Source organism: Arabidopsis thaliana, chromosome 4 (assembly GCF_000001735.4).
Source record: "Arabidopsis thaliana chromosome 4, partial sequence".
Taxonomy (NCBI): Eukaryota; Viridiplantae; Streptophyta; class Magnoliopsida; order Brassicales; family Brassicaceae; genus Arabidopsis; species Arabidopsis thaliana.
In genome coordinates, this window is record NC_003075.7 from 1,434,069 (window position 1) to 1,459,209 (window position 25,141).

Below are 25,141 nucleotides of genomic sequence, written 5' to 3' on the forward strand. Positions count from 1 at the left end.
GTTGTTTTCACTTTTCTATGCAAACATTAAATGTATTTAATAGTTTTTAACCAATTATATTTTGCATCATATTTTTTTATTGGTTGGATTAGTTGTAATTAATGGTGTTTTTATAAGAAATAGATAAATTAAATGAGATTTGTATGTTTTCTTAATTTGTATGCAAAAACCTTAAACTACAAATATTCATAAACAGAGCCGTTTGTATTAAAAATTTATAACCGTAAATTATTACTTAGTTGTTTAAAAAATATGTAATACACTAATACGTGTAATGTTTTTATTAGATTTTATTACAAATTAAGTCAATAATTCAATAAATAAATAAAATTGCATTTTAGTATTAATATCAAGTACCAAACAATTAAAAAATCATATTGAAAAAAAAACCAGCATAATATATATAGATATTACATTTTGTTTGAGTTTTAGATCATGTAAATTTAGTATCATGCTAAAAAAAAGTTCTTCTATGAATTTTGTGTGTGTTAAAGTTCTTTCATGAATTTGGTAAGACCCAACTTTAAAATATACTAAGGCTGGGGAGATTAAATATGATAATAACATATACTATCGTTAAACCATTTTATTTACCACATAAAGTTGTCATTTACTCATAAATAGAGCTGATGTAATGTACAGTTTTATGTATCAAAAGATTCGTCACTTTGGAATCTCGTCCAAACAGTTACAAACATTGATTAACTTTAGAAATCTTTTTAAGTCTTTGTTTTGTTTTTAATCATCATTGTATCACACATTTTAAATTACTAATTAGGTTGTGACAGCTTGGTTTTCCTTGTCCTTAAGTCTTTGTACTTACCTTTTGTTAGGTTTTGAAATTCCCAACATATATATTCAGATTATTTTTTTTAAGTCAATAAAGAAAAATTGAGAAGTCAATGAACAAACTGCCATGTGAAAACGCCATTTGAACAAACTTTTTGTTTTTATTTTTTTACTTTGATCTTTTACTGCCAAAGCCTGACTGGTCTATTTTTAGACGGAAAAGAAAACATTAATTTTATGTAGAAAATGTGAAATGCAAAGGCCTTTGAAACTCTAGATATGAACGAAATGAAAGAAAACATTGACTGACCTAACAAACATAAGAATTTATATGCTTGTAACGTAAGAAAAAACAGCTTATTAGTTTTTGGGGGTATTAGTATTTGTCCAAAAAAAATGTTTTGGGAGTATTAGCTAATAAACAACAGAAAAGTGTTGATAATAATATAGTTTCTTGTTTTTTAAACAATATAATAGTAATATGTTTCATAGAGAAAGAGTGACAATTTTTTGTTTCTTTTTAACAAATGCCAGATTTTGAACCACTTTAAAGAATAAAAAAATATTAGATATTTATTGCAAAAGAAGTAATTGAATCAAAAAACTTTTAAATAGTGGAAATATATACCCTAAATTGGAAATAAAAACCCCAAATATAATACTACAAACTAATTTTAAAATGAAAAATCTCTTTTAAATGGTGAAAATATATACCCTAAATTGGAAATAGGAAACCCAAATATAATACCATAAACTAATATTAAAAGGAATCAAAATTTTTTTTAAATAGTTAAAATATATACCCTAAATTGGAAATAGAGAACCCAAATATAATATTTTAAATTTATTTCTAACTTATTTTGGTTGAATAGATTTTATATAAAATTGTGGTATTATTATTGTCCATAAAATTGTGGTATTATTATTTGAGTGCTATTTATGTCTAAAAAACCTTTTAATGCTATTTTTATCCAAAAAACTTAAAAGTGTGCTATTTGTAGGAATTTCTCATTATAAAATGGGTACTAGTGAAGATTGAACAAATATATCACCTAAATTCTCAAACCAACCTACTTTGTTTGAACTTTAAAATGATACTTCTTTTGCTCTGTTTTTATTTTCTTACTTTCTTCCATAGATACATTACTACTTTGGCTTTAAATGGATACTAAAAAAGCGACTAAACTATAAGCGAATTACTCTATTAAATTTTTGAAAGCAGACAACAATTTACTGCAAACTAATTTTGTTTTAATGTAAAAGCAATATGAAGTAGATCCGTATCAACTTAATTTCGTATTTTTTGATACGCACTTCTAATGACTATAATTTATGAATGATAACAAACGGATTTGTCTGCTCTACCCGCTCCAACAGTCAAACCATTTGTATGTTATTTTCTTACTTCATTGTTTCATATATAGGTGATTGTCTATTTTGTTATACTAATGGTTCGATAAGATTAGGCTACCAACAAAAAAAACAATTAACAATATAACAGCGAAATATAATTTTAGCTAGTTCCCTGCTAAAATGTACTTTGTTTCTGCACTTGCAGAGTGTGTGGAATAGAGTGAGATATACACGACCAAATAATGAAATTACGTTACAAATGTTCAATTGCATGACTGCGTAATGTATTTTATCCAATTATTATATGTGATGCTAATTATACTACATTTCAAGTAAGACGTGTCAATAATAAGTTGATTATCATTGGAAACCTTTATATAGATTAAAGATATTTGCATTGACCGGTCATCTTATAGCCACAAGGATTCATCATGATCAACGCATATAATAATACAAGAAGAATTTGAATTAACAAAACCTTAATGATATATGTATGTTGCTCGATTCTAATCACTCTATATATAATTACCAAATGTATAAGGAAGACAGGTCATTTGTTTATTGTTACTATATGGAAAAATGAATCCGATGAGTTTCGTAATTTCCCGTGGAATCCAAAGCTTCGACATATGCAAATAGTAAAAGTTAAATGTTGATAACGGAGATTGCAAGTAATTGATAATTAAATGTAAATATTTGACTAATGGAGAGGGAGTTGCTAAATTCAAGATTGTTAGTTTACCTTCTGTCGTTAACAACTTTGATTATATCAATTATACACATAAATCTCGTATGACTCAAGTGTGTATATAAACTATATATAAAGCATGGGAGGTGCTTTTTTCTTTATATTACCAATTTGATAATATGAAAAAACAAAAGATAAAAAGGGATCAGGAGCAGACGAATATTAGAAGAAGCAAGCCTCAGTGACTTTATGAGCTCACTTCTTTGCCTTGGGGTGCCTTGCTTCACCATTGCGCCATCTTTTTATATTTGATTATGGTATTGACGTATTGTTTGTACGTACTATTAGTTACTCATCATTATATATGTGTTATAATATCCTAGGTCAAATATATTTGCAAATACACTAATTCATTATAAATTCCAATGGATTAATTATAATCGGGATTTTATAAACACCTTGACGTGATCCAACATATGTCTATTCTCTCTCTTGCTGCATTAAGATTATTGAAACACATGCGGACCAAATTAAAAGTATTATAGAATAAATACTATGAATACAAGGCATATATACTAATCAAACATGCAGAACCATGATAGTGTAGCAGAAATAAGACTTTAATGCAGTATTTACTTATCGAAATTATATGGACCATAAAAAGTGTCAATGTGTGAATAAAATCCAGTTAAGACTCTAAAATCTAAATTATGATTTTAAATAACGAATTTTCAAGGTTTTGAATATGATGCATTAATTGTTGCAAAAAGAGGACAAGAAAGATAGGATGCATTGGATGGAGGGAAAGCCTGAAAGCACTCCGCAATTAAATTTATTTTCATTTCTTTAAAGTTTTAGTTATGTTTTTTTTTTTTTTTTTTTATCTTTATAAACATTACTGTATCCTTCTTTCGTAAAAAAAATCTATTTAAAAAAGAACATTCGCATGTTATGCTTTTTAGCCATTACCAAAATAGAGCCGACCAGAAAAGTATTATAAGTTTATAACACAATATACAGAGTATTTATAAATCATTTTCGTTGGTATAAAATGTATTTTCAACAATTTTGCTTTACAAATTGATATTCTGCTTGTTTGTTTTATATCAATCATATTGATCATTTTAAAAACACTAGTCAGTACTCAGTAGTCATGTATATTTTTGTATGTATTAAACCCATGCACTAGATCAGTAGTAGATTTTTTTATTTTTTTTTCACACCAATCATAGTTAGTTTTAGGGTGAATCTGCTGTATAACCAAAATCCAATCTAAAATTAATAATATAACATCATATTCAAAAATATTAAAAAATTAACAAATTAGAGTAGTGAAAAGACAAAATTATTCAACGGTGAAAGATACGCGCTAAAGAGGACGTGATGAGATATGTGGAAGAAGAGAGAGAATAATCTAATGTTATAAAAATTAATATTACCCCAAATGATTTTAATTGTTGAATTAGTGATATAAAAATAACTGATTAAATTTTGCAATAGGTTTATAAAAACATAGATTTTTTTTTGAGTATAACATGATTAAAAATTTTAAAATCTAATATAAATTATTTAAAATAGTGGATAATGTTTGTATAAAACAGACAAATAAAATAGTATAGAATAAAACTAAATAGTATAGAACAAAACGTAGACAATCCAAATAACCGAATTAAACCGCTTTGATCAAAAAACACTATACCCTAAGATACAACATTGACAACCCAAATAACCAAGGTAAACCGTAGCGGTGACGTTGACGATGGTAAGATTCTGACAATTTTTTTTACCCATTCGTTAATCAATAGTTTAAATAGACAAACAAATCGAAATCGAATGAATTGGTTTGTTTGTTTGTAGGATAAGTTAATAGAATTACATAAACATTTTCTGGGCAAATCAAAGAAATTGGAATCTTTAATAGACTAAACATTGATGTCAAGGATATGAGTGATTGTCCGTTGGAGATTCTATTGCCTTGGTGATGCAAACGGATTTAGGAGAGAGAGAGAAAGAGAGAGAGAGGAATTGTGACAGTTCGATTGTGAACAGTGAGGGGAAGAAGAAAAGTGGAGAAAAAATATCGAGAAAGAGAGGGGGAGAGAGAAAATGAGAGGAGAGGCAAAGGGGCAAAATTGAAAATAGTATATCAAATATAGAATATATCATCCATCTTTTTTGTTGATGTGATTTTCTTAATTATAATATTTTTGTGCGTTAGTTCTGCAAATTCTCCTTAGTTTTAGGCAAGTTTGCAACACTTAAACTCTAATACCATCTCCATTGGAGTTTTTTATAAGAGTTTCTCACAATAAAAAAAAAAAATAATGAAAATGACGGAAATAAAGTGTAGAAAGTTAATTCTGAGATACTCTTTACAACCCATCATGACATTTCTCTTCTCACTATTGGTTCAAATTTTTAACAATTTTTTTTTTTAAATCAAATAATTAAATTATAATATAATATTATTATTTTTTGTCTAAAAAACTTTGTGGGTTTCTCATAGATGGAGATGCCGTAAAACATATGAGAAAACAAAAGATAACCTCTGACAAAAAAAAAATTGAAAACAGAAGATAATGTTATCAAGATGCATTATTATATTGGACCTAAAACGAGATTATCAAACAAAATAGATTGGTGCATAAAGCTTGTGCATGTTAATAATAGGCTACAATCTTAAATTCTTATAAGGAATATAACTTTTTAAAATATGATTTTTGGTAAAAACTTTAATTTAATATTTTTCTTTGGAAAATAACATTGGGCTATTAAATTTAATAGTGGTGAAAGATTCAATGCAAGAATGGCACCGGATATGAGGAGATTTTCATATTTACGTGCCTAATTAATAATGTGAAACTGATTAGCCAATTAAGAAATAAAATTTGTATTGGGGATTTTTTTTTTGTTTAAATAATTAAGAATAAACAAAAAGAGAGAAAGCAAAGAGACACACATGCAAGCACGTGATGAGTGCATGTCTCGCAGAGTCTCACGCCATGCACATTTCATCATATCAACTTCGTTGACTCCTTCTCAGTATGTCTTTACCTTTTTCCTCTTATCAATTCAAATTATTCAATACATGTTGATGTTTTAATTTAAATGGGCTATAATGAAGTTTATCAGCCCAATAAGGCCCACTTATAGATTGGTTTATTTTTTAAAATTTACAATTGTTATATTGGCCCGTTTTAAGCCCATTAAGAATCACATCATCAAGAAATCCAAAATCTGAAAAGTATGTGGCTATGTGGAAGCAGAGGCTGGCGCGTGCCTTATCTGCTTCTCTCTCTCCAGTGGTCTCAAATCTCTCTGTGTGATCCCACTTGTCATCCTCCTCCACAACATAAAGCTTGAGACCATAACCCTTTAGCGTTTTCGGCTAAAGCTTTCGCTGACTACTACAACAATGGCGTCCTCATCCCTTTCCCCTGCTACTCAGGTTCACTCTTGATCGTTCGAATCGAAACAATCGGGTCTCTTCGTATAGGAATTTGGGTTTTTGAAAGTTTGGTTTTTTTTTTTGGTGGCAGCTTGGTTCTAGCAGAAGTGCTTTGATGGCGATGTCAAGTGGGTTGTTTGTGAAGCCAACGAAGATGAATCATCAAATGGTTAGAAAAGAGAAGATTGGATTGAGAATTTCTTGTCAAGCGTCGAGTATTCCAGCAGACAGAGTTCCAGATATGGAAAAGAGGAAGACTTTGAATCTTCTTCTTCTTGGGGCTCTTTCTCTACCTACTGGCTACATGCTTGTCCCTTACGCTACCTTCTTTGTTCCTCCTGGGTGAGATTGCTTTTACTCTGTTCCTCGATTTGATTTCATTTTTCGAATGAGATTCATGGGTTTTCTTTTCTTTTACTGTATATGATAAGAGTCCCACATCGTTAAGGTAGAGGAGAGAGTGTTGGTATATGTGTTCATTGGTTCCTCTCCCCATAACCTAGGTTCCCATGGATCTTATGAGCTAGACCTCAACTCTATCAGTATAATGATTGCATTAGATAGATAAAATCTAGAGACTCTTTTGTATTGTGGTGAAGTTTGAATTTACTCTTGTATGTTGTTACTTTGTTAGCTTATGGTTTTGATTCAATCGAATATGTAGTTATGAATAAGTATATGGCTTCTTTGGTGTTACTGAGATGTGAGATTAATGAGACTTGATATAGTTTATTTTCGTTCGTTGGTCTTGGTTTATAATCTCTACGTTGTTTTGAAAATGCAGAACCGGAGGTGGAGGTGGTGGTACTCCAGCCAAGGATGCCCTTGGAAACGATGTAGTTGCAGCGGAATGGCTTAAGACTCATGGTCCCGGTGACCGAACCTTGACCCAAGGATTAAAGGTAAGATCATGAACAACTTATTTAGCCCTCCTTGAAACACTGCTTTAAGAACTCAATAAAGGTTCTTGCATCTCAATGGGTGTGGATTATTTGTTATAGGGAGATCCGACTTACCTAGTTGTAGAGAACGACAAGACTCTAGCGACATACGGTATCAACGCAGTGTGCACTCATCTTGGATGTGTTGTGCCATGGAACAAAGCTGAGAACAAGTTTCTATGTCCTTGCCATGGATCCCAATACAACGCCCAAGGAAGAGTCGTTAGAGGTCCAGCCCCATTGGTAAGTCAAATACATTGCATTCTTTCTTTTTTGCGTATCTCTAAAGTGGACCGTCTAAAGTAACCTTAATTTCATGGAACAGTCGCTAGCGTTGGCTCACGCGGATATAGATGAAGCTGGGAAGGTTCTTTTTGTTCCATGGGTGGAAACTGACTTCAGGACTGGTGATGCTCCATGGTGGTCTTAAGACTCTTCAACAAGAAAAAGAGAAAGATTTGGTCTTTTTGTGTAAGACTTGTTTGAATGTTCTTATAATGTATAAGCTACATTTCATCGCAATTACTCTGTGAATTCTTGCCTCTTATATGAAATATTATGTTCATTCACTTCCCAAGTTTCTTTTTTAATTTCCCGTTTTCAAGGGTCACTTTGGGAGTAATTAGCTTTTGTTTGTTGACAATGGTACATGTAAGATCAGGTGTGTTTGCAATCAAAACAGGTATTTAAATACATTACTGAAAGATTAAATCAAAGGCCCGTATAGCTCAGTGGTAGAGCGTCAGTCTTGTAAACTGAAGGTCCGTAGTTCGATCCTGCGTGTGGGCACTTTTTATCCATTGCTTTAATTTTACGTTATCATTTATTTTTTTCAAGGATGTTACAAATATATTCACCAGTCATCAGGTTGTTTGCTGTAATTATTTGTCCATATGAGCATACATCAATCAATAAACCGAGATAATAACAAACTATTATTTTCGTTGACATTTTGTTTTTGATTTCTTATCATAAAAATGAAGTCAAAGACTTCACAAACTTGGGACAGTACCACATAGTGGCTCACCACTCGAAATGATTTGGTCTCTTGCCGGCTAAATGGTAAAGTAACTATGATTAAGTAAAATAAGTAGATTGATGTTTATAATCTTGTTTGTTCGGCTATGAAAAATATTAGTAAATATTTCATAAAGAATTGCTAAATATACAAATATGTTTTTTGGGTTGAATTTTATAGAACCGATAAAACTTTTAGAAGACTTCGATACAAAGCCACAAGTCTCCTTTAAAAGACCCAACATTTCCTCTCAACCAACAATAAAACAAATCCCTCTCTATCTCTCCTATTTTTGTCCCATTTACATGTTATTACCTCGAGCTTTTGGCTAAGAATTTCCACCAATTCTCTTTAACATTCTCCTTGATTTCTGACACTACCCTCATCGGGTCTCCAAGAGGCCAAGAAAGACCTCTTTCTCGGCTTCTAGGAGTCTCATCATTCTCTTTTTTCACATTTGCTTCCTCCACACGCAACCTCCAAAAAGCCCTAAATTTATTAAAACAAATGGATTCCACGGAGCTGAACCGTGTGTTCCAAATGTTCGACAAGGACGGAGACGGGAAGATCACTACGAAGGAGCTGAACGAGTCATTCAAGAACCTCGGTATCATAATACCCGAAGACGAACTAACACAAATTATCCAAAAGATCGATGTTAATGGTGACGGTTGTGTTGACATTGAAGAGTTTGGAGAGCTCTACAAGACGATAATGGTAGAAGATGAGGACGAGGTAGGAGAAGAAGATATGAAGGAAGCGTTCAACGTATTTGATCGGAACGGAGATGGGTTTATAACGGTGGATGAATTGAAAGCGGTTTTATCTTCCTTGGGACTCAAGCAAGGTAAGACCTTGGAGGAATGTAGGAAGATGATAATGCAAGTGGATGTTGATGGTGATGGTAGGGTTAATTACATGGAGTTTAGACAAATGATGAAAAAGGGTCGCTTTTTTAGCTCTTTGAGCTGATAATAACTTTTTTTCTTCTTTTTTTACCTTCTCTTGTTTTTAATTTTGGTTATTTGCTTAACCATTTTCTCTTGCGGTCTAAATGGAAAATACATGATCATAGACTAATTATTTTATCTTCAAGACATGCGAGAGCACATTGTAAAAAACTGTAGGTGTTTTATGTTTAAAATGTGATGAGTGATGCTTTGTTTACATTCAATTACCTTGAATTTCAAATAATGCACATGTAGAATGATAAAGTAGATGTGTTGTTTATAAGCATTTTATAATCACTTAAAACAATGGATATTCAAACAATTAATACAATCTTTATAAGCCAAAACTAAGACCCCAAATAAAAAATAAATATCATTAACATCCAAAAAAAAAAAAAAAAAAAAAATTGTATGCAACATAGTAAAAACATTATTAGATAGGATAGGATTCAAGAAACTTTTTTAGTAAGGAAAATATCATTGCATATGCTCAGAAAATTGGATAATTAACTCTCCTCAATTTAACTGTTCCCTTTTTACTGTTAGCATTTTGTTTACGCATGTACCCCTATGTTATTGATTAAGTCAATTATAGAGTATAGAGCAATAATGTTGCATGCTGTAGGAGTAGATATTAGGAGTAGATTTTTATTGTTAAATTTTTTCATTGTTATCAGGTTAACTTCGTTAACTATTATTCATATATCGAATATCTTAACGTTTTCATATAAATATTATTTTGTTATACAATAAGTTAGCATGTTATTATTCTATATATCATGTTGTTATAATTATTATCATGTTAATTATGTAACAAAAAGTTTAATTCTCTTTTATTATGCTGAATCTACATAAATAAAAAATACCGATTTACAATTTTAAATTGATAAATATATAATCTTATCGTGATTTCATAGCTTTTAGCACGTTAAACAAATATTTATATATTTATCATTCGCATATTACAATTATTTTTATTCAATGGCATTTTTATAATTAATTTTTTTAAAAAATATATTTTTAATTTATATATTATTTCTCTTTCATACTTATCTAAATTACTAATATTTACACATAGTTTGTTAATTTCTTGATCCTCCAGACATAGACATTAATATAGCCCTCTTAGTAAACGCCATTCTCCAATATGCATCATATAAATTAACGCAAACAATGAATCTGGACGTCTAATGTCACTTTCGTCAGAGTAAATGGGTCGCAGTATTAGAGGAATTTGAAAAACAATTGTGTTAAGCGTCACCATCACCCATACAACAATTTAGGCATGCCATCATAAAATTTGGACAGATATTGGGCTTTTGGTTAAATTAAATGGGCTGAGGTACTGAACTAAAGTTTATTAACCTAAACTTGTACAAATATTGGGCCTTTGGTTTGTTTAAATGGGTCTAAGGTTCAGAACCAAATTTGGGGCTTTATCATTCTGATTAACAAGACACCGGCGTGTAGTGAGCTTGTATCAGCTGCAGAGTTTCTCTCCCGATTGACAAAGTCGATTGAGCAGTAGGGTAGCTTTAGCATCCAATAACGTATATCGCAAAGAAGAGGTCCAAGCAAGCGATGATCCTCGTCATTGTTGAGTAACGTTACAAGGTCTCTGTTATCGGTTTCGAACCAAACATAACGCAATCCGTGAATCCATATCACTTGTAAGGCATGGAGAAACCCGAGAACCTCCGCGTGTAGTGAGCTTGTTGATGGATGTAGTTTCGCACTTCCACATAGGATTGTATGGCCGTTACTCTCTCGTATTATCCAACCGGAACGTGTATAAGGACTTCCTTGCATAAACCCACTATCGAAGTTACATTTGCATAAACCCACTATCGAAGTTACATTTAACCCAGCCAACAGGGGGAGGTTCCAACTGACTGCTTCGATTTCGTATTGAGGGTTGTATATCACTTGGTGCAGCATTCTCATTTGTATTTTCCTAGGGCTCATTCACGTTAAGCCACTCCTCTGCTTCTTGAATACCTTTCTTCGCTTCACAGTCTGGAGATCGACTTTTTTGTTGAAATAAAAACTCATTTCTTGATTTCCAGAGTCGCCACATGATCCAAAACGGAAGATATTTATCAAGAGGATTGTTTATTAACACACCGGCGTTTGTATCAAAATTTGCTTTTTAACAAAACAGTACCAGTCCGTTCAAAGATAAATTGTTCGTAGAGAACAAATAATTAGTCTTTCAACATGTTTTAATGAAATCTCATATTATAGTCATGTTCGTCTGATAATTTGTTAACCCATTCTCTAGATAACACAATCACCAGAGACCAAACTGATGCGTTAAGACATCCAATTTTTGAGGTACTCAAAAATAGTTTTAATAATTTTTGATGTATTATCTATCGTAGATTTCTAGTATCGACATATTGGATTCACAATTGAATAAGAAAACGTATTCAAACAAGTAAAACCAAAAACCAAAGTGTAAGATAGTAATAAAAAGCCTCAGTCAAAATCCATATAACTTCATAGAAATTACAGTTTCTGCCAAGGGGTTCTCCCTGTAAAACAGGGTCTCAGCTCCACTGCACCTCGAAATTGGATTATATCATCATCAGCCAACAAAAAGAAATATCACTAAAAAAAAAAGGCTCAGAAGTTTTTTGGTATACAGTTTCTTCGATCAGGAATTATCTGAAGCAGAACTGGTTTTAATCATCACTGCCCTCAATACAAACAAACAAAACAACAAAGAAGAAACTTTAAGAGGCTCATATTAAGAAATTCAACCATTGATTATCGTATATACTTCATAGAACTAAGTCTCAGAAGCGCGGATAATTTTGTAATCATAGCCCAAAAACACAAATTCATCACAGAGAATAACAAAATCTAGACATTGCTTTGACACAGTTAAGCCGGATTATAAAAAGAGACAGAACTGCAACACGAATGGCATCAATCTAGCAGGAGCTTTGGGGCTTAATTCTTCATGAATTATTATCAGACTAGCCCGGGAGGCTCCTGCGGAAATCTATGTAACCAGAGACCCTAAATCTATATATCAAAAACAAAACTGAAGAACCCTAAATTAAAAGCTATCGTGAGGTTGAGAATGATTTGTATATATGATTCAACGCGGCTATTATATAGAGAGTACCCTAGCCCTAAAACACCGTCTCTGAAATGTCGTATCTACCCTCGTTCATTGACTTTCCTTTCCGTTGTTGTCGGTTTAATGTAACCGAATGTTGTAGTATTTGGGCTTTGTACAAAAGCCCATCTTCAAATTTGACAATACGAAAGCCCAGTGTCAAAACTATCCCCACGTCTAATTGATTTGCCTTTTCGTAATCGGTATTATTGTAAACCGGCTTGGTTTTCATGATACTACTATTATTTTTTACTCGCTAATTTTGTTTATTCCGAAACCCTAAAACCTGTCGCCGTCGAGGAAATTATGGTGACAACCACCGATCGTATCTCTCTTACATTCCTGGCCTCAAGGTTTTTTCTCCTCTCATCATTCATTTTGCACTATTTGATTTTTGTTTTTATCACCGTTTTACTCATCTGCTTCTTCGTTTTTTCTGTGAAATGTGTTTTTTTTTCTTCGCTCGTAGAATAGAGAAAGCTTTAAAAGTTTAAATCCTTAATTTTGTTAAAATTATATACATGTATGAATTTTTACTAGTGTATAACTAGCCCTGCATAGCCTTTAATGTGTTTTCGTAAACAAATAAAGCAGGAACCAAAGTCCATCATATCTAAAGAAATACTTGAAACCAACAAGCTTATGTTGTTTCTCCAACTTTGGTTCACCATTCCCAAAATCAAGATTGACAATAATCTCGAGTTTGCAAAGAAAGATTGTTCCTCTTCTAGGTAATAACTACTAAGTTATTGTCAATATTGAAAACTTGTCTTGTAATGGATGACTCTTTTAATTAATTTACTATACTGAATATCTGCAGATGTGGACGTTGCATCACCATCACCTTTCAACCAAATATTTGTTCATGACCGGAGGCTAACAAAGCCTGTGAGTACACTGAGAGCATCTAAAGATGGAAACTCGATCCCATCAATAGCAGCAAACGTATTGCTAAAGAGACTTTTCTTGACTTTTAACATAATCATTGGAATGCTTCTGTTCGCAATTAACGACTTCTTCCCATTGATTAAACTCAATGAACGGTTAGGGATGTCCTATATGATGGTGTTATGTTTTAGTTGCATATGGTGCCTTGTTGACAGCTTGGTGTTCGTAATGGCAGGGATCTATCGTCTGATTCATGTAATCTGTGCCACATTCAATTGGCCGGTTTTGAGATCCTTGTTTTACTACTCTTTCGTTGTTTTGAAAGAATTATTTCTTTTTTATTGTAAGCTAAGAATTTGCGAATTTTGCTTGGGCATGTGTAGTTTTGTCATAATGGTTTCTTCGTTTAAATAATAGTTTTTTTTTTAATATGTATTTATTTCTTGTTAGAGCATCTCCAATGCAGGGCTCTCTTGATAATTTGAGAGAGTTTTGTTGATTTTATTGATTAAAAAATAATCAAAACTAGTCAAATTTGAGAGAAACGACTCTCTAAAGAGAGGTTTTGGGAGCTGAGAGAGCCGGACACGTGGCACTACGTGATAGGTTGATTGTTTTTAACAAAAAGGAAAAAAAGATCCTTTTTTTCTTTGCTCAGGACATCTCGTTCCCGATTTCGACAAAAAGCTCTATCTCTCCTGAATTTTTCCGGTTTCGTTCAGTGTGGTGAGTTAAATCGTCTGAAATGTGGTGTATGTGATTGTAAACGAATTTTTTTAAAGATTGATTGATTTATGGTTGATAGTTTCGGAAATTTTGTTGAATCTAGTGAATCGATCTATTTACTGTGATGTTTGTTTCTGATGAGATCGTTTGCTGTACTTGGGAATACAGATTACAGAGGAAGAAATTCTCAAGGTTTCTTTGATATGGAGATGAACACTTACATGTGCTATGATCTCTTGTACAATGCCACTTGACTGATTTGCTTTGTTTGGCTGATTACTTTGCTTGGTCTTGTATAGTTGATGTTTATGGGCTATTTCAGCACTTCTTAGTTTATCTTGTCTCAGATTTTGTGATTTTTTTAATGTCATAAATTAAGAAACTTTAATGGCTAATTTATTTCAGATTAGGAGATTTCATCCATAAATGGAAAAACCAATTTCAGTGTTTATGTTTTGAGCTCTCGAATGATCATAATCTTTTGCTGCATCAGATAATGTGATTCTTGAGATGTTACTGGCCTTTGACTGTTTGTTTTCATGAAAACTGTTTTCTTTTCCTTGTGTGTGTTGTTTATGAGACTTCCTTGATGGTGTTTTAGGCTACTGGTAGCTCGGTTGATCACATGACTTGCTTTGGAGATGCAGTGGTGGAGAGGGATTTTTATCCGGAGATGATTCAGTGAGAATGTCGGTGTTGATGCCGGAATTATGATTTTCTCCAGAGGATGCTGATAGGCTTGTGGCTTCGTTTAGTGGTGGATGGCAAATGAGAATGTCACTTGGAAAGAAATTGCTTCAGGTATATGAGTAATCTGATTCCTTAAAGTTTTATCTTTTCATTGATTTTGAACTGAAAGCTAATGTGAATTGTGTATGGCTCTTATCTAGGAGTACATGGCAGTGACAACTTGAAAGATGATCAATTATTCTTCATGTCTCTCATTCTTTCTCAATTTATGGTAACTTATCTTTGATCATTCAATTTACAACATCTATGTTTGATTCTATAATTCTATTTCTTCCACTTTTGCCTGTAAGTCTTTTTTTTTTTTTTGGTAAGCCAAGGGAGACAATGTCTCCCAAGATTAATTAATGAAAAATAAAATTACATTCGCACTTAACGTGAAACCGTAGCTCCACTAGTGTAATCCAACAAAATAAAGCGTAAAGAATCTGGAACCAAACTAAGCAAATGAAAACCTAATGGTAACGAAAAGGCATAGTTGGCTAACCCGTCAGCAAGACGGTTAGCTTCCCTATAAACGTGTGAAATACGGACTCTCCAGTCCCTTGATATGAAGCCATGGCACAATCGTACCAGGAAAGACAGCGGATGTACCTCGTTTATCCCTGTCTTCAACAAACCCACAACAATCTCTGAGTCCACCTCAATCTCTAGCCGTGTGACTCGTCGCTCCCAAGCAATGTAGAGGCCATAGTACACTCCCCATAGCTCTGCCAAAGGTGCTGAACAAACTCCAATGTTCAGAGCAAAACCTCCTCTCCAAGCTCCTTCCTCATCTCGTAGCACACCACCAGCAGACGCTAAACCCGGATTACCTCTGGAAGCCCCATCCGTATTAAGTTTCCACCAACCTTCCTCGGGTTTCGACCTGTAAGTCTTTTAATCAAAGACACAAACAACATTTATTCTTGTTTTACAAAGATACAAACACACTTCTAATTTTTATTTTTTTTCCAAAGAACCCCATTTGAGAGAAACTACCATTGTACTATCATTTTCTTCTAAAAATAAATACAAGCTCTCTTCTTACAAATTTTCACAATTTATATTAAACAATGGGAGAGAGCCCCATGAGGGACTCTCACCATTGGAGATGCTCTAAGAGAGTCATTGGTGCATAGAGTTAACTCTACAACTATTTCCATCTTATTTTGGTTTTTGTAAATCTATTTTCATCTTGTTATCGGTTTAATGTGAAACCCGAATGTTGTACGATTTAGGCTTTGTGTAAAAAGAAATTTTCACGGAAGTGGACGAAAAAAATTTTGCTCTCACCGTTTGTCAAAGTGAGAACTGGTTTTCACGGTTTGTCTTTTCATTCAATTTTGGACCAAATTACCCTGAGAAAACTTAATAATGGCACAAACCAAACCGTGCAGCAGTTCGTATCGGTTAAGTTGATGGCATAAACCAAACCCTACAGCAGTTCGTTTCGGTTTAGTTTATGCGGTTCAGTTTTGAAAAAGACAAAAAAAAAACTGAAACGAAGAAACCGAAGAAAAAGAAAAAGAGAAGAGAGTAACAGAGAGATTCGAGAGAGAATTAGAAAGCGAAACGAAATTCAGTATCCATTGCTTCAAAATTCGACATAACTTCGAATTGTTGGGTAGTTGAATTGAGCCACTGAACTCCCACAACCGGGGAAAGTTACTGTTTCTCCCGGCGAAGCCAAGAGAAAGTTACTGTTTATTCCGGCGAGATAGCAACTTTAGCTATGGCTGGGAATAAAGCAAACGACGAAGTCCCGAGGAAGCAGCATGGTCCAGGGAAGGAGAAGCGGGTATTAAGAGTTTCCCCGCGGAGAAAACGCTCTGCGACAAAGGCAACGGAGGAACTGGGTTAGAATCTCTCATTTACCGTTTGTTGTTTTTGGGTGTATCAGAATTGTAAAGCTTGTTTGATTAAAGGGTTAGAACTAGTCGGAATTTAGCATATCTTTAGGATAAAAAATTGAGAAGTAGAATTGGAAATCTCTGTTTCCGCCAAAAATATGATTTTGAGTTATAATCTGGAAAATGTCTGTGTACGTACACTACTTCGTTTTGCTTAACAGTATATCACTTTTAATTGCAGGTAGTCCAAGTGTTGCTCCAACTGAAGATCTTACAGTTGAAGAGTTACCACCAAGACTCTTTGCTCTAGACCGGTACCCTTCCGAGACGAAGATGAACGCGTACTCTAAACAGGAGTACATTTCTGACATAGCAAATGTACTAAAGGCGAAACCAGAGATGCAGTTTCTTCTCGATTCTCCATTTGGGGAACTTTTTAAAATACCCCAAAACAAGGCATCTTTCAATGCTAAGCTTGTCCTTGGACTAATATGCCGTCAGTTAGTGACAAAGAAGGTGAATGAGATGTGGATTGTATTCGGCGGTCATCCAATCAGATTTGGATTAAGAGAATTTAGTATCCTAACTGGACTGGAATGTGGGAAGTATCCCAAGAAGAAAGACGTGGAGGATGTTATCAGTGTGAAACCTGAGTGTGAGAGTGTTTGGAAGACTCTGTTTGATGAGAGGTTTGGGGACACGGTTCCAACAATTGCTGATTTGGTGAGCTGGCTGCAGGAGGAGGAAAGCATGGAGGGGTGGAAGCAACTGGCACTATCTCTTATTATTTTGGTTGACGGTGTGGTAGCGGCCCACAGTAACCCCAACAGGCCTACTTCGAAGACTGTCGAGATGACGAAGAACCTGGAGTTCTTCTGCAAATACCCATGGGGAAGGGTGTCCTTTACCCGTACTTTGGGGAGGATAGCAAAATTCCAAACTCCTTACGATGCTCAACAACTAATAAGGGGTTTACTTGTAGGGTATTATGCACTCCATGGCTTCCCATTAGCTCTCCAGCTTTTAGCTTTCGAAACAATCCCATCAATTGCTAAGCTAGGACCTGATGATGTACCTAACAGGACATTTGCTGAGAGGTCTATCCATCGTCTTGCCTCATTGCGGGCAATCCGGACATCTCGCATTTTGGAGTGTGAGGCTGCTGATGAGGTGTGTTAAATTGTGTATGTACGTGCATAATAAGTAAATGTACATTATCTATGGTTAACATACTTATTTGTGTAGGTTGAGGTCAACTATATTGTGAAACCAGCTGATAATGTTTGTCCTCCATCTCTTTCATGGGATGATGAAGTTGATGATCCAAGGGTTGATTACATTGAGGCACTGTTGATAGATGGGCACTAGTGACAGGAGGATGAATGGGTTGGAGGCTATGCTAGAGTACCAAAGCAGGTGCGCCCACCACAACAAGAGGAGATAGGTAAGTATAAGTATAAAGGTTGTTTACAATTTTTTTTGTTATTGCACCTAGAAGAAAACCAATTAATAGCAGCAACTGGTCTATTGTAGATGTTAAGAGGAAACGAAATGCACCGGGTCCGAGCCCTAAAGAACCTGCTATGAAAAAACAGAAATCTGAAATGGACTGTGATAATGAAGAAAATGTTGAGGATTGTTTTGGAGAGCCTGTGCCTAAGAGGTTTATTTTTGAAATGAGGAGGTCTTTCAAGGAGCTGGAAGACCAAATGTATCAAATGCAAGAAGATATGAGACTTTGTCCGTGAGCAGATACGTGCTGCCCTTGATCCAAAAGGCAAAAGGCCAGAACAAACCATACCTTCCCATGATTCGCGGAAACCACCTACTTCTATGGATAAGGCACCGGTTACTGCGAAGAAGCCATCGAGAAGGATGTCTACAAAAGGAAGCACGGGAACGAGAAAGTCTTCAAGGCTGACTCGCGTTTCTCATGATGTGGACACTCCAGCGCTTTCTGTTGGCTGTAATTCCAAAGAGGAAGATTTGGATGTCCCTGGTGTACATACCACTACTGTCGGCGGAAGAAGAAAACCTTCAAAGCCGAAGAAAAATGTTTCTTTTGTTGTTGACACTACTGAGCTATCTGATTCCAATAAGGAAGATATGCAAGGATTCATTGATGAACAGGTAAGTCATGTACGTACATTGCTAAATATTTTATAATCCATATATTATAACTGTACTGTCTGCTTCGATACAGTATGGCGGTAATAATAAAAGTGATTTTACTGCAAATGATGGATTGAATTCTTCGGCCGCTGAAGAAGAGATATTAGACACTGGATTTTTAATAGTTCCTTATGCTGGATCCACACAATCCCATCTGGTATGTCGTCTACTAATACTCTTAACAATCTGTTTAAATGGTGTACGTACATATTCGCTTAAGAAGTTAGTTAAACTATGTTTCAGGATAGAGGAAACGTTGTTGTTGGTAAGACTGTCTTTTTAGGTTCAATGTCTGGGACTGTCTATGTTACATAGGAAGGGAGGCATGTGGAAGAAGCTACTGTTGACACCGAGATGGAAGAAGTTCCATCTAATGTGTCTGCAAGAGTTTCAAAGGTAGATCTTGTGGTATTCGTTACATACAGATTTCCATGACTATATGCATAGATATTACATTAATTTCTCCACTTATCTACCGCTTAACTCTATGGTAGCCTATGTTTCAGGATAATGGACCAAAGGATGTTGTTGAACCTGGCTTAGTTGGTACCCATACAGGGGCCGATGAAATAGCTGATGCTGACAAAGAGATGGTAGACAATCCATCAGGTTTACCTTCAACATCTGCACAGGTATGTGTTAGTCACTTGTTCTTTTTCCATATGTGTACGCCCATAAGACTTTGAAAATTATTTTTGTTTCAGAAAGAAGCAAGAGATGCCAGTGCTGCGACTGAAGCTAATGGCAGCGAGTCAGAAGAAACTTATGAGCCTTCTGATGGAGATACAGCTCACATACCTGGCACAAGTGTACGTACATTTTTGTCACTATGTTCTGTGTACATATATATTGTTTCATACATTACTAAAAAGTTGCTTTCCGATGATAAATTCTACAGGTTGAGGCGGCAGGAGAATCCAAATTAGTGACAGGGATGGAAGTTGAAATACCTGAGAAGACCCACAGTGATCCCCCGTCACCATTTCAAGTAGTTAACAATGTAAGCTAACTCTTGCAACAAATAAAATGTACTATTTACTGTTCAAATGTATAAAATTTATATTATGCAGGTCATACGGGAGTTGGATACCAAAGCCGTTGGTGATTTGGCTGCAGCTACTAATGTGGAGGTAACAATTTGTGTGTTTCAATTCCTATTCTCGGAATAGCATACATAGGATTATATGTGTACATTATATAGACTTGTGTACGTTAACTTGCACAGGTAGTCATGGAAGAGCCGGGTATTGTCGAGGGGTCTGTAAGAACTGAGGATCCTAACCCAGGGTCAGATGAAGCAGACAAGACCGATATTCATAAAAATAATGTATGTACCTGGGAAAACGGTTTATTTCCCCATGAGAACTATCATATCACGCCAGATAGAGCCCGATCTTTAGCCTCTGTCTGTATACCCACAAAACTGAAGTTAAATGCCTAATTCCCCACGAAATCAAAGTTCGAGAGCTAGTTGTCCCCGATTCAAAATTTCGTCATCTTAAACCCCATGTCGATGGGTTTAATCGGTTTACTGTTTTCCAATCAGATAAGTTAACCCGCTAAACCTATCTTTAACCAATTAAACCAAAATTTCTACCCGATTTACGACCCATTACTCTTACAACCAAACCCCCCCCCCCCCCAAATCGAAACCCTAAAGTCTAAAATCCCCAATTCTAAGAACCCTAGAGAGAACTTTTTTCAATCGTCGTCTTCAAGCTTCAATGTCGTTGGTCATGCGTGACCCTGATTTTGTTGGTGATGTTGATCCTGAAGCTGAAGATAGGGATCAATTTCACATGGAGGAAATGTTAAACGAGTGGACAGACGAGCCGTCGATCCTAGATAGGGATCAATTTCACTACACATGAATAGTGAACAGTGATCTTTCAAGATTACAAGAATCTAAAATATGAAAACACATGAATTATATGAAATAGAGGATTGACATTACCCTGTTTTTTGCAGCTAAACCACAACGAAAGTATCTCCGGTAAGGATTTGGATCGGATTTTGAAATGAGTGCAACAATTCCTTCCCCGCACCAACATCTCGTTGGCACTCCGACCACTCTTCCTCTTCCTGGGAATTAAGCTTTTTAGGGTTCTTAAGATTTCAATTTGGGATTTTTAGGTTTTGATTTTGTGTGAACAACGACAATGGGTCGGGTTATTATAACGAAGAGGATTTTTTTGGTTTAAGCTTCGACCGAAACATGGTTCTATCTCGGGTTTACGCACCAAACCGACGAAATTTTGAATCGGGGACTTCTAGCTCTCGAACTTTGATTTCGTGGGGAATTAGGCATTTAACTTCAGTTTTGTGGGTATACAGACAGAGGTTAAAGATCGGGCTTTATCTGGCGTGATATGATAGTTCTCATGGGAAAATAGACCGTTTTCCCGTATGTACCTATTTTAAACATAAAAAACGTATGAAACTGTTGTTGACAATCATATTTGTTAACAGGATGAATCAGACAATGCTGCTGCTGTCGAAGCCAAAGAAGAAAAAAAAGCATCCCCAAAGGTCCCAAAAAAAGTGAAGAAGCAACTTATCTATGAACAGGATGATGCCCATCCTCATGATTTTAAGGCAAAAACAGTCTTGGTGCCCGATGTTCCAACTCAACAGACAGAGGTTGTTATCAGGGCTGGAAATGTCTCATACAACCCCCTGGACATGGTTGACCCTTCAAAAGTAGAGGAATTCAGCAATATCATTAAAGGACCCTCTGTGTAAGTACATTATATTAAAATGGATTATTTAATATCTCAATCATCATTTTTCCAAGTCTTAAGCTTGTTATCAAATATTTTTCTGGATTTACAGGATTCACACTCTTTTCGGGTTTCGCAAAGTGCCCAACGAGTTCTTTGCGAAACTTATAACACCTGGTGAATGGGTCGAAAGTTTGGTACATTGCATTTATATACGTACATTCCTTGTTATAAATTGTACATAGATGATTAAATTTTTCGTGGAAGTGTACGTACACTGATATATTTTTTGAACATTTCAGCATTTAGAAATGATGGCAATGTTGATGTGGCACAAGAACGGGGAACAGATGATAGCAAACAGATGTATTGCATTGGACATGATGCTGACGCATCTACTTACCAAGCGGGTGGGCGACTTCAGGAAGTGTATTAATAAGAATGGGTTCAAATGGGGTAAATTTCTGTCCGACATTGCTAATGGAGTACACATAAACCGTGAACCCAATATGAAGTGGCTGAAGGATGTCGATGTTGTGTATGCTCCGATGAACTGGAAGAGTGAACATTGGGTTGCTTTGGGAATCAACCTTAATGAACGGCTAATAACTGTGTATGACGCTTTAATATCGCACACGCGGGAGTCGGCTGTGAAGGCGAGAATGACTCCTATTTGCGAAATGATGCCATACTTAGTCAGAGCGATGTGCCAGGATGTATTGATTTCTCCGTACTCAGTTGAACCTTTTGAGTATGTGCGTTGTCCTACCGTTGCTCAAAACCCAACTACAGGATATTGCGGGCCATAGACGATGAAGTTCTTAGAGTTGCTTGCGTTTGGACACCCTTTTTTGGAATTGACAACCATTCGAGAAGCAGATATGGTCTTCTACCGTCAGAAATACTCGGTTGACATCTACGAGCACGGCAAGCGGGAGACCGGTACTGTGCACTTGCTTTAATCGTCCAAGAACAATATTCTGATTCTTTGCGACTAATTATTATGAAGAAACCTATCTTAGATATATGATTGCAACTACATTTAATTTGGAGACTGTCAGAAGTTAATTTAGTTTCCTCGATCATATTGTCGTACACATCGTTCACTTCTAATTACATAATGTAAATGTGTACGTACATATCTATATGTCTCGTACACTGCATTTTAACTTTATAACATAACTCAAGTGATAAATTGATTTGACAGCCAACGCTTACCAAAACAAGTATGACATTCATTTCAACCGTAATTTCCCCAACCAAATTCACAGTAATGGTTATTAAAGTTAAGAAATTACTGACAATCTCTGAGTATCTCATTTCAAACATGGTTAACCCGACTTTTCCCGACGATTTACTCTCGAAGATAGCTAAGAACCTGGCTGACCAATGTTGGTCCGACCTTGGTCCACTGGTACGATCAGGCACTCGTGGAAGAGACATTGTCTACCGTCCGGATGTCCTCAAAGATGCCAATATTCTCAACTTGTGTAACTCGCCCGATGACTTCCAAGCTGGAGGGGGCCACAATCCCTCCGGATCCGCTGATGAAGGCCGACATCGACCATTTTTCTTAAGGTGTTTTGCAGCTAATAATCCTACGGTCGTGTATTACGAAGGTATTTGTGTTCTAACGCATGAACGAAACATCATTGGAGCCATCAAGATCTTACAGCGTCATGCTCCAGTACAAGCAAATGCAACACTTGCATGCGCCATTGTATTCATATGTGCTGGGTATGATTATATGGGCGGCTTGTTTCTACAGCTCTTCACCCGCAACCATTATCCATTGGACTCGGTTGCCACTCGAGTTTTGGGTGATGAGTTCATCGAGGAAATAAAGAAGTTTGACCCTCCATACAGCAATACATATGGTCCTACGTTCTCTTATCCTACCAGCCATGGAATTAGTATGCCTCCTTGCGCCTTATATTGTTACATGGTATCAGGAGCTTTCTAAAACGTTTGCAACCGCTGTTACCTCTGGTCGTGTGCCAAGCGTGTTAATCAAATGCTATAGTTATTCCATTCTACTTTATATGTTTGTTTATTTTATCCGCTATGTCATGTTTCAAATTATGATAAGGCTTCTACTATGTTGTTTATGTTTATGTTGAAATTATATTATTGCTTAAGAAATTTGCAAGGTTTGTTATGTTTCTCAAATTGAATATTTTTCAGCCAAATTCGCATATGATATTTAGTTCCCGTAGTACATGTAAATTTGGATATTAAAATCTAAGCGTCCACAACTACGTACACGTGCATCTACCAAATAATACTTAAAGGTTTTTGGTTTATCTCGGAAAACTAGATATGGACGTACGCTAGCATGAGATATCAACTCTAACGTACACTAAAAAATACACATGCAAACATATGAGGTCTTTGGTTTGTCTCATAAATGGTGATATTTATGAATGGACGTACACTGATAGTACACTACAGCGTACACTGTTTGTTGGGCAAATGTAGAAATGTAAATGTGGACGTACACTAAAACGTACACTACAGCGTACACTGTTTGTTGGGCAAATGTAGAAATGTAAATGTGGACGTACACTAAAACGTGTACTGTAACCCAATGGAGAAATTGTTTCTTCGCCAGGTACACTAAGACCAGTGTACGTACACGTTTCTAAGAGACGACTGAATTCCCCTGTATCTCCGCCAAGTACACTAACACCCGTGTACGTACACGTTTCAAATAAACGACTGAATTCCCCTGGATATTGAGCAGTCTGTTGAGTGAGACTGACGTCTTCCTCAAGATTTCCTTGTACATATTCTTCTACTATTACATCGTGTGTGGTAGGATACAGGGTACTTCCCCCAATAGATCCATCCACACCAAGATAATCATCACACCCATCATCATCTTTGTTGCCCTCCTCAACTTCATCCTCTTCTGTTGTATCGTCTTCAACATCGGCTTGCTCCTCTACATCTTCATTATTTTCATCAACATTTGTAGCACTATCAAACACACGGTCACTTTCAGAAACTTCACCATGAAACCTAGAGACAGTATTCCCGAACGCCTTCACGGTATTATTGAAAGAGACGAACAAGTTGAGAGAAAGATACCCACCACGAACCAAAAAAAACGTTTCGAGACCCATCTGACTGTCAATGTATACAGGAGGGCGTTTAGTATTATCAGCACTGACATTTCTCCCGGCATCCAGTAGCTAATTATGGGATTGATCTCGGTCACTACAAGAAAACAGTCGCTTTGCGAGGCAACATTGCGAGGAAAGAAATCTCTCGCAAATTTGCGAGAGAATTGCAAGTCGTTTGCTAGGAAATAGACGCACATTGCACATCCGTAGCAATATTTGCGAGGGACACTTTCCTCGCAATATTTGCGAGGGAAGTACGAGTATTTTGCAAGAACAATTTTAATCGTCGCAAATCTTCCGCAACCATCTCGCAAATCTTTACCCTAAACCCTAAAATACTTAAAAGTGTTTTGGGATCTTTGATTTTCATATATCAATGTGAATCTAAGTGACCATATAATCATACAAGTTGTTTATATGGTGATGCACAAAAACATATTGTATAGGTTTCATTATTAACATTATGAAAATGTTAAACACTCGTGATTCAAATTATAGAAAAACATAAGATCATCATTGATGTATTTGAGGAAAATGCACATTTGAAGTAGATAATTAACTTCCTAATGATCCAAAAAAATGAATCCGAATGATTTTGAGTAGTGTTTTGTTGTATT

The 25,141-nt window shown here is 35.4% G+C and overlaps 4 protein-coding genes, 5 non-coding genes and 2 pseudogenes across 12 annotated transcripts; 5 read left to right on the top strand and 6 right to left on the bottom strand.

The window, feature by feature from the left end:
• The first annotated feature begins 6,077 nt into the window (after window positions 1–6,077).
• Window positions 6,078–7,795, top strand: PETC (photosynthetic electron transfer C). 2 transcript variants are annotated; one of them, NM_116566.4, is made up of 5 exons: window positions 6,078–6,278; window positions 6,370–6,620; window positions 7,063–7,180; window positions 7,280–7,462; window positions 7,545–7,795. In NM_116566.4, exons 1-5 carry the CDS (start codon window positions 6,246–6,248, stop codon window positions 7,647–7,649), a joined length of 690 nt encoding a protein of 229 aa, NP_192237.1. In that variant the 5' UTR covers window positions 6,078–6,245; the 3' UTR covers window positions 7,650–7,795. The 2 variants fall into 2 exon arrangements, with proteins under 2 accessions (NP_192237.1, NP_849295.1); NM_178964.2 differs by having other exon boundaries at window positions 6,109–6,620.
• A 141-nt stretch (window positions 7,796–7,936) lies between these two features.
• Window positions 7,937–8,008, top strand: AT4G03285. Its single transcript has one exon. It is a non-coding gene; the product is annotated as a tRNA-Thr (tRNA).
• A 469-nt stretch (window positions 8,009–8,477) lies between these two features.
• AT4G03290 (EF hand calcium-binding protein family) lies at window positions 8,478–9,570 on the top strand. The gene has a single exon (NM_116567.4). The coding sequence runs from the start codon at window positions 8,745–8,747 to the stop codon at window positions 9,207–9,209; it is 465 nt and encodes a 154-aa protein (NP_192238.1). The 5' UTR covers window positions 8,478–8,744; the 3' UTR covers window positions 9,210–9,570.
• Window positions 9,571–10,400: 830 nt separating this feature from the next.
• Window positions 10,401–11,152, bottom strand: AT4G03292 (Polynucleotidyl transferase, ribonuclease H-like superfamily protein; the record flags this gene model as incomplete). The annotated part of the gene is made up of 1 exon (NM_148204.5): window positions 10,401–11,152. One exon carries the CDS (start codon window positions 11,150–11,152, stop codon window positions 10,604–10,606), a length of 549 nt encoding a protein of 182 aa, NP_680570.4. The 3' UTR covers window positions 10,401–10,603.
• A 510-nt stretch (window positions 11,153–11,662) lies between these two features.
• Window positions 11,663–11,778, bottom strand: AT4G04465. Its single transcript, NR_141807.1, has one exon. It is a non-coding gene; the product is annotated as an other RNA (small nucleolar RNA).
• Window positions 11,779–11,810: 32 nt separating this feature from the next.
• AT4G03295 lies at window positions 11,811–11,886 on the bottom strand. Its single transcript, NR_141731.1, has one exon. It is a non-coding gene; the product is annotated as a snoRNA (small nucleolar RNA).
• Window positions 11,887–11,928: 42 nt separating this feature from the next.
• On the bottom strand, window positions 11,929–12,017 carry AT4G04475. The gene has a single exon (NR_141808.1). It is a non-coding gene; the product is annotated as an other RNA (small nucleolar RNA).
• Window positions 12,018–12,048: 31 nt separating this feature from the next.
• Window positions 12,049–12,191, bottom strand: AT4G04485. The gene has a single exon (NR_141809.1). It is a non-coding gene; the product is annotated as an other RNA (small nucleolar RNA).
• Window positions 12,192–12,595: 404 nt separating this feature from the next.
• Window positions 12,596–13,650, top strand: AT4G03298 (uncharacterized protein). The gene is made up of 3 exons (NM_001084880.2): window positions 12,596–12,667; window positions 12,909–13,045; window positions 13,135–13,650. Exons 1-3 carry the CDS (start codon window positions 12,621–12,623, stop codon window positions 13,614–13,616), a joined length of 666 nt encoding a protein of 221 aa, NP_001078349.1. The 5' UTR covers window positions 12,596–12,620; the 3' UTR covers window positions 13,617–13,650.
• Window positions 13,305–22,683, top strand: AT4G03300 (annotated as a pseudogene; the record flags this gene model as incomplete). The annotated part of the gene is made up of 21 exons: window positions 13,305–13,357; window positions 13,861–13,954; window positions 14,530–14,609; window positions 15,384–15,545; window positions 16,323–16,513; window positions 16,749–17,677; window positions 17,882–17,951; window positions 18,041–18,247; window positions 18,285–18,637; window positions 18,711–18,836; window positions 18,995–19,075; window positions 19,186–19,311; window positions 19,384–19,488; window positions 19,578–19,679; window positions 19,750–19,809; window positions 19,905–20,006; window positions 21,149–21,417; window positions 21,512–21,596; window positions 21,702–22,154; window positions 22,209–22,341; window positions 22,607–22,683.
• A 1,046-nt stretch (window positions 22,684–23,729) lies between these two features.
• On the bottom strand, window positions 23,730–24,524 carry AT4G03305 (annotated as a pseudogene; the record flags this gene model as incomplete). Its single annotated transcript has 2 exons — window positions 23,730–23,758; window positions 24,101–24,524.
• Window positions 24,525–25,141: the final 617 nt, after the last annotated feature.